General features: G+C 37.1%; 1 protein-coding gene across 1 annotated transcript; it reads right to left on the bottom strand.

Annotated features, from left to right (window-relative positions):
- Positions 1-211: 211 nt before the first annotated feature.
- Positions 212-1,157, bottom strand: LOC125261235 (complement C1q-like protein 4). The gene is made up of 2 exons (XM_048179849.1): positions 1,030-1,157; positions 212-840 (listed from the first exon to the last, which is right to left on the bottom strand). The coding sequence occupies exons 1-2, from the start codon at positions 1,130-1,132 to the stop codon at positions 560-562; spliced, it is 384 nt and encodes a 127-aa protein (XP_048035806.1). The 5' UTR covers positions 1,133-1,157; the 3' UTR covers positions 212-559.
- Between the last annotated feature and the right edge of the window lie 8,312 nt (positions 1,158-9,469).

The raw sequence follows: 9,469 nt of genomic DNA, 5'->3' as shown, positions 1-9,469 counted from the left end.
GCGTTGAATTTTGTTTTTAGGGTTTTTTTGATTGAAGTTCAGGCGAGCAGGGTGAGTAGCTGCTTATATGCTCTGGTCGTTAATTGAAAGATTAGGGTTCCCTCCTCTTGAAATTATGTTTGAATTTCACTAATTGAAAGATTAGATGGGTTCACTCCTCCCGAAATTATGTTGTGAACTTAACTTATAATGTGAGGAAAACAAAATGCCACAATGTTTGTTTATTCTCTTATTTATTTCTGTAGGATGAAGAGATACAGATCAAGGATCAGTAACAAGATACACTTAAAAAGGTATTATTTAACATTCTAGATTTACTACTTTAACAAAACACTTTTGAGTCACATGTGATATTCATGGGTCCTGTCTGTCTCAGTGCTGAAACTCTTTATACAAACTTACATGTACAGACAGATCAGAGTATAGTGTATTAAACTGACTTTATACAGTAATCTACTGCAAATTTCAAAAACATTATTTAATGATTCTTCATGATTTTCATCTTAAATCATACGCTGAAGGTTCAGAATTATTGGAATCACATTCTTCAAAGCTCCTGTTATCTTAAGGGAAACAGCAGGTAACCACTGAAAGAGTTGTGGTTACTTGCATTATCAAATAATCTCTTGCCATTCCAAAGTCTCACATAGACAACATCTCCAACCTCCAGGATCAACACAACTCCATTTGAGGAGTTTAAATCATTCTGAGCCTGATGATCAAATGCTGCAACCACATGCTGTCCATTCTTAACAATGGCTGCAGATGCTATAGTTGGGGCATGACCAAATGCAGAGATTCTGAACATGTACGCTCCTTTCAGTGGGGCTGTGAAAATACCTAAATCAAATAACAAGAGATACAGAATCAGCTGTTTCCTGTATGATTGCTTCATTACCAAACATACTGTGTAATAATTTTGAAAGATGGCAGATCATTTAATTCTCTTATACACATTATACAACTGCAGAGAGGTCTGAATGGAGCAGAAGGTTTTCATTACTATAAACTGAGTTTTATGATAATTACCTGTAATTGGGTTGTAGGCGTTCCCTATGTTTGTGAAGACGTTCCTGTAGGTTAGTGTGATCGCAGTGGTAAAAGGACCAATATATCCACTACCAGATTGCATCAGTGAAGCTGAAAAAGCTATTTCTCTGTCTGTTATTGAAAAACATAAGCAATATTGTGATATATTACTGTATTACACTGAGAATGAATACACTGAATTTAACATCATTCAAGCACACTTTCACCTCTATTTTCCTTTCTCAACTCCACTTGACTCAGAGTAAGATTTGAAATTTCTGTGAAGGAATAAAGATTAAAAGTTAAATGACATTTACACTGATTATTGTAATAGATAACACAATTTACACAGTATACACTTGACTTTACACTAACATTTACACTATACAATGTATTGCATTGGTGTTTTACTTTGAGGATCATTGATAAAAGAGTGAATGTTTTGGTGAAGTACCTTCATCTTTCTTCTTTAGCTCTTCCAGGATAAACGTCTGTTGTTCCTTCAGTTGCTGATGTCTCTAAAGCTCTGATGTTTCCTTTCTGCTCTGTAACGGTGGCGGTCAGTTCTCTGATGTTTCCTTTCTGCTCTGTAACGGTGGCGGTCAGTTCTCTGTTCTTTTCTTTCTGCTCTGTAACGGTGGCGGTCAGTTCTCTGATGTTTCCTTTCTGCTCTGTAACGGTGGCGGTCAGTTCTCTCAGTGCTGCATGGATGTCAGGGATGCCCAGATCACAGTATTGTTGTCTGTCAGTTGAAGCTTCAGCTCTCAAAGTGTCTGTTTGAGGTGGATTCTGTCTTCCGTCCTCAGAGCTGATCTGTTGACTGATCTCATTCTCATTGAGTCCTCCATCTACCTGCTGCTGGACGACAAACACAAAGGTTTCCAACAGCAGCAGTATACATACTAAAGCTTTCATTCTTCACTGATGTTTGTTTCCAGCTCTTGCTCTGTCATCCTCACAGCCTCTCATGTTCCTTTTATAGTGTCCTGATTTACTGTCTTTTGTACATGATTTACATTGCTTCAGATAAATAAGTAGTTCAAGTTAATTGTTAATCAAAGGGATTGTTCCAGTAGATGTTTATCTCTATTCACAACATTTGTGACACTATGTTGATCTCAACAGAAAACAACTTTGACTCAAAGTTTGTTTTTTTTTTGTTTTTTTTAGTGTTTTATATTTATAGATTATTTTTTTATAGATCAGCGTTCTGTATCCTTATGGGACAAGGAGGGATAATCACAAAAACCTCCGGTCATATGAATGGATTGTCTGATCTGTGCGCTAGTGGAGGTTAAAATATCATACTTCAATAGTATTTATTGGACCTAACTTAATAAAACAGGCTGTGTAATTAAAGGATTAGTTCACTTAAGAATTAAAATTTTCTGATAATTTACTCACCCCCATGTCATCCAACATGTTTATGTCTTTCTTTCTTCAGTCAAAAATAAATTAAGGTTTTTGATGAAAACATTCCAGGATTTTTCTCCATATAGTGGACTTCACTGGGGTTCAACAGGTTGAAGGTCCAAATGTCAGTTTCAGTGCAGCTTCAAAGAGCTCTACATGATCCCTTGACATGAGTCTTATCTACTGAAACAAAAAAGACGTAGGCGGAAGTACAGATCCTTTGTCCACAAAGTGAACAAGCAAATACTAAGCCAAACGCCCTTTACAAAAAAAGGTTAAAAAAACATCTTGGATGACATGGGGGTGAGTAAATTATCAGGAAATTTGATTTGAATCACTCTCTGGTATCATTGTGAATATCTTACAAACGTTACCAGGTTTACCAGCTTTATGCTATGAAAAGAAAGTTAAAGATTGGATGTTCATTTAAATAGGAAAAAAATTGTAAGTGATGTTTACATCTATAATGTTGAAGACTTATACTAATTAAACAATTGCTGCTGATGGAGTTTAGTATAAAATAAAAATAAGAATATGAAAATATTAAATGTAATTATTAACCTGATTTACAACTTTTCCCGTACAAGAATGCTCTAGATTTTGGGAAACTGGATTTACGCACTTATGATAAAGTTTACAATACCTTGTTTTACAGTACCATAATATGAGCTGTTGTTTTGCGGTGTGTGCTTTGATCTTAACACCTTATCTTGTTATTTATTACCTGAATTACCACTCTCTCTCCTTTGTCCCTTGTGTTCAGCAATTGGTGAAAAGATTGAAAGTGAAATTGGGTTTTCTATTTTAGAATCAAATCCTGCCTTTCCTTCGAGGCTAAAAAGAGGCTTGTTGCCGCCACTTTCATTTCTGTACTAGACTATAGTGATGTTATATATATGTACTAGGGGTGTAACGATTCCCTCGTTTTCTCCATGCATCGATTAGAAATCCTGACGATGCATATGCATCGATCTTGAAACATGTTTTTTTGAATCGTGAATCGTTAATTTTGGCCGATAATCAATGTAAAATGCTAAGAATCGGATTAATTGCGATTCTATAGCGATTTAGTGCTTTAAAATATATAAACATTAAATTACTACATGCGGAGAGTGATGGAGATGTTGTGGTCTGTCCGTAGCTCTCATTGAGAAGCCCACGTTTGAGCTGTCCTCACTACTGCTATTCACATGAGCAGACGACAGCTCTATTGAGACAGCAATAGTCCTACTGAGTCAAACTGATCAAGCCATTGATAAAGCTGACAGTCATTGCGTGGCCACTACTGTTGAAATAAAACGCTTTCACTGAACCTGTCTGTCTCTCTGAACAATGAACCTGTCACCGTTATTTTCTATAAGATATAAGATAAAATACTTACGTTTTACGGAAGTGGGTCATACCATTGACATTACCTGAGCAGGGCACACATTTATTACATGTGGTGGATCCAAAATGGTCAATATTCATATTCATACATTTTATTCATATTTTATGTTAATCATTTATGGCTTATGATTTATCAATATTATTTTTGATTCCATATATTCATGTACTCCTATGTATGCTTGCTATATTCAATTGTTCTTCAAGTGTTACAGTGTGACAGGTCATGTTGACACGTTTGTGGTTAGATACTGGACGTGCAGAAGTGGTGTTTTCGGAATTAGTTGCTCATTTGAACTTTATCAAAATATGTCTGTTATTATTTCTGCTGACATGTAATGTAAGATCTGCAAAATTCCCTTAAGGGTGTCAAAACAACCCCTATATCTATTTATGACACTTGACCAGTCTATGACATAATGGGTAAATCCATTTGACCTTTTCTGATAAGAACAAAACATAAGTTTGAGTGGGATGTAAATTTCCCAATGCTTATGGTATAAAACGGACTGAGTAGTTGATAGTTTAGCTTTTCTCCTTTGCTTTTTCCTTCGCTTTTCTTTGCTCTTTTGCTTTTTCTCTTCTTATTCTGCTAATGTCTTAATTTTGTTCCTTCTTTCTGTATATTCTGATCTTCATCTATTTGATACAATACTCTAAATTTTATTATTAACTATTAATTACTGAATAAACTTGTTTGTCTCTATAATTTCTACTGAATAACTTTATTACTTATTAAAATGTAATCTCTGACATAATCATTGCGGTTAATGTGCTGCAGCTGGGTGTGGTGATTAGTGTGTAGTGTGTGCAGGTGACTGGCAGGGAGGATTATGGGAATTAGAGTCCGGGAAGTGACAGGAACATGACAAGTACGTACTGAATTGGGGAAAAAGGCATTTAAATTTGCTGCTCCCTCCAACTGGAATCATTTGCAAACTAAGTTGCAACTTTAGGGAGCTGGTTTCATTGGACGATTTTAAATGGATTTTAAATGACTTGGAGACAAACATCAGGCTGTAGTTGTTTTGACTAGTTATGTATTGATAGTCTTTTTCATTGTATTTATTACTGATTTACTTTGCTTGTGTGTATGTATGGATGATATTTGTTAGTTGTTAAACCCACATGAGCTGAGTTACTGCCAATCTTTCCCAGGACACTCTTGTAAAAGAGATTTTAATTTCAATGTGCAATTCCTGGTAAGATAAAGGTTATAAATTAATAATATTATGTAGTGGAAAGTGGTTTTACTTGGCCGCTCGCTCTAACATTAACCCAGATAAATGCGTGGTATCATTAGGCACATATCCAAGTGTTTGTGCAGAGAGTGGAAGCTGAAATATTAGTGCGTTTTATTGCATGACATGGAGGCACCAGTGTGATCACTTGCAACATAACTTGTCATACAGATAAGAGTAATACACCACAGATCTTTTATTATAGCTTGTCAAATTTGACCCTGTTTGGGTGTGAGCAGAAACACACCGTTTGAGTGTGTCCTTTTAAATGCAAATGAGCTGCTGATTCCAGCCCCCTTTCCAGAAGAGGGCAGAGCTTTAACAGCTCAACAACAACAAAGCTGGAGAATCTCACGCAGCCAAAATGAGGATTGTCAGTAACGGTGTTCATCTTACATTGTTCAAACCGGAGTCGACACTGATGGAGAGACTCAGGAAGAAGTTACAACTTTTAGAATGAAACTGGACGTTTCTGAATGGTTAGTGGATAAATTTATATAGTTGCTGTGGACTTTATTCAACTCATCCACTAGCATGTGCCGTCATGTTCATCTTTTGTGCAAATCCAGCATTGAATTGACCCTCGTTTGTGAAGCAGTCTAGCGTAAAATGACGGCAAGTCAAAGAAGTTTATTGTAGTTTCTTCCAGCCATTTTTTGCAGTCCTTAAACAGAGAATTGTTTAAAAGAAAATATCTCCCTTTGCATTGAACTTTCAGCATCGTAAAATCTTTTCATATCTGTCATATTTCAAATTTATCCCATGTCCAAAACTCAGGATGTTGTCTAAACATTTACACTTAAATCGATAATACCGGTTTGCTCTTTACTGCCATGTACTGTACATTTGCTCTGTGCTGTCCAGTGCGTGGCGCAGCTTTGCCACACAGATTTTTATAATTGGTCAGTTAAATATAACAGGCAGTGTGCCAAAGTTGTAGGCTAGAGGGTAGTTGTGTGCAGCTGCAAAGTAAATTAATATTTATGAGCTAAAGTAATATTTCACATGTAGATCAATTTATGTCCACACAGAATTAAGCCCTGACTCTGACTCAGTACATTTGTGTCAAACCATTCACTAGACTGGTTGTTTAATGAGAAAGAGATGAAATGTAGTTAATGAACAACTGATGACAACATGGTTTGACGTCTGGTTGACCAATCAGCGGAAAGAGCTTTTCATTTTCATTCCCGCCCACATGTAGAGATTGAATATTCAAGCTGATTATTCGTTTCCAACCCCAGAATGAAAAAAACTAAATTAAAAATGGAAAAAAGTGCAGTTTTCTGATTACAATATTAAAAAAAAAAAAATTATCGGAAGATACCCTGATTCTTGTCACAGAAAGCTGTGAAATGGTTGGTCTCTGCAGTGTTTTACTGCATGTGATACAAAAAAACTCCAACCCATGGTTTAGGCAATGCCAGCCAATGAGGCCTGGAAACACACTTTTCAGTTTTGAGTTACTCCATTTTTTCAGAGGCTCCATCTGAGCAGAATCCCACCAGGCCTTCTTTAAGAAAAGTATCAAGACCATGTTTCAGCAGGGAGTTGATTAGTGTACTAGTGAATCCATCTGCAGGTGTACTCTCTAGCTCAAGAGGAAGGTCAATGGCTCTGACTTATTAACTGATGTCTAATTGTGTACCTCAGAACAAGACTTCTTACTTAATGAGTTACGTTCATCCACAATAACAGTCAGCTTTGCTCGAGTCACCCTGATGCTTCCCTGATCTCTTTGACTATAAATGCAATGTCAGTAGATGTGACATTTGAGTGAAGAACTCGGCCAACATTCGCATCATTTATCATCTGAAGGTTTATTAATCCTGGATAATCAGAGTAAGGCCGGTTATATTTTGCAACATAATACTCTGTTGTGAAGATGGTGTCAGTTGAAGCTAAAATATCACTTTGTATTTTCAGAAAGCTTGATTCTAGATCTTTCTCACCTTGTTTTTTCACGTCTTCTGCTAACTTGTGATTGAGAAAAGAAATGAATGAACACAGTTTGTCACACAATGATTTTAGTTTTTGTTTTTCAGTTGTCACCATATGGGCCTATCTTACATTTTTGCCATTAGGTAAAAATTATGTACCTGTGTTTCCCCATTCTCAGTGCCCCATGTGACCCTGCTTCATAACATGTTTTACATGCCATTTTTTTAATTGTGAGAAATGAAAGCACAATGCAAGTTCTACCAGGAAGACTTAATGTCACGTCATCAATCACAACGATTAGTCTGGCCAATCACCGCTTGACACCTGGTATAAATGAGCACTGAATTCTCTGTTTCACGTTTGCAGTTGATGCCGCCCTTCTCTGCGCGGGATATAGCCTACTGTAGCTCGGTTAAAATTCAGCCTGACTTTATAGTAGTCTATTAAATTACTGAAATGTTTTAAACTAAATCTTTAACTCCAGTGAACCACTGCATAAGCATGATTCCTCTCACGATGCATGTACAGGCCTACTATTGTGATTATCTAAATAATCACACAGAAAATGTTAGCGGTAGTTTTATTTACTACTCCAGTGTGAGTTTTTGGTTTTGTTCATGTCTCATTGCTATGTTTATGTTTTGCCATGTGTTTCCCTTGTTTGTGTCACGTGATCCTGCCATGTGTCCTGTGTTGTCATTAGGCTTGTTTGAGATGGGTAAATTCTGCGCAGAATCGATCACTGGTGATCACCACAAGATGCATGCCGGTTAGAAATGTGTCCGAGGGTGTGCCGCCTTGCTCTGATGTCATGTTGACGTGTGTCAAAAACCTCTCATGAGGGCGAGCCGGCCACATCGGATTCTGCAGTCGAGCGCTGTTGCTCTCCACCGACTGCGCTGACCAAAAGCACGATGGGAAACGACTTGCTGACGACACAGCTTAAAACTTATTGGTTTAAAGGTGCCCTAGAATTAAAAATTGAATTTACCTTGGCATAGTTGAATAACAAGCAGTTCAGTACATGGAAATGACATACTGTGAGCCTCAAACTCCATTGTTTCCTCCTTCTTATATAAATCTCATTTGTTTAAAAGACCTCTGAAGAACAGGCAAATCTCAACATAACACCGACTGTTACGTAACAGTCGGGATCATTAATATGTACGCCCCCAATATTTGCATATGCCAGCCCATGTTCCCAACATTATGAAAGGCATTAGACAAGGGCAGGACGTCTGGATCTGTGCACAGCTGAATCATCAGACTAGGTAAGCAAGCAAGAACAATAGCGAAAAATGGCAGATGGAGCAATAATAACTGACATGATCCATGATATCATGATATTTTTAGTGATATTTGTAAATTGTCTTTCTAAATGTTTCGTTAGCATGTTGCTAATGTACTGTTAAATGTGGTTAAAGTTACCATCGTTTCTTACTGTATTCACAGAGACAAGAGCCGTCGCTATTTTAATTTTTAAACACTTGCAGTCTGTATAATTCATAAACACAACTTCATTCTTAATAAATCTCTCCAACAGTGTAGCATTAGCCGTTAGCCACAGATCACAGCCTCAAACTCATTCAGAATCAAATGTAAACATCCAAATAAATACTATACTCACATAATCTGACGCATGCATGCAGTATGCATGACGAACACTTTGTAAAGATCCATTTTGAGGGTTATATTAGCTGTGTAAACTTTGTTTATGCACTGTTTAAGGCAAGCGTGAGCTCCGTGGGTGGAGAGCACAAAATTTAAAGGGGCCGCAACCCTGAATCAGCGCATTTCTAATTCTGCCCCAAAATAGGTAGTTAAAAAAATTAATTTAAAAAAATCTATGGGGTATTTTGAGCTGAAACTTCACAGACACATTCAGGAGACACCTTGGACTTATATTACATCTTGTAAAAAAATAAAGTTTGATGGCACCTTTAAACAACTGTGATGTATTGATCTTTCGAATGGAAATAAATAAGTACTTTGGGTGTCTTGTTCATTATGCTTATTTTCATATAAGAGCAACAGAAATTAAATTACATCCAGTTAATCAGCAACACAGCGCACGAGTGTGAATCCTGTGATATCCACCTTTGATCTTGTAGGTTCTGATCCACTACGAGATCAGGGATGTATTCCAGAAAGCAGGGTTAACTTACTGTCACATATACCCTGAACTCTCGGTTGATTAACCCAAACCTTGCTTACTCGAGGTATGCTGGTTCCAAAAATGCATCCGGGAGTAAGTTCAGCCAACCCAGAGTATGTTCCCGGTTAACACACAAGACATTCTCAACAGAGCGACGAATCGATGATTCACCATGGAAACAGACGCTAAGAAAAAGCGCGCCATTCTACTTCATTCTTCTTCTTTTGTTTAAAGGCGCTCTAAGCGATTTGACGTGTTTTTAGGCCCTTTTTTTTTTGTGTCACATACCGCAAACATCTCACTA

This window comes from Megalobrama amblycephala, unplaced genomic scaffold (genome assembly GCF_018812025.1).
Source record: "Megalobrama amblycephala isolate DHTTF-2021 unplaced genomic scaffold, ASM1881202v1 scaffold379, whole genome shotgun sequence".
Lineage (NCBI taxonomy): Eukaryota > Metazoa > Chordata > Actinopteri > Cypriniformes > Xenocyprididae > Megalobrama > Megalobrama amblycephala.
This window is presented reverse-complemented; position numbering and strand designations above follow the sequence as displayed.

Coding starts and splice junctions, on each gene's coding strand:
- LOC125261235 (XM_048179849.1), bottom strand. CDS start 1,132: ATGCAATCTGGTAGTGGATATATTGGTCCTTTTACCACTGCGATCACA. Junction 841..1,029: donor CGCCTACAACCCAATTACAG/GTAATTATCATA, acceptor TATTTGATTTAG/GTATTTTCACAGCCCCACTG.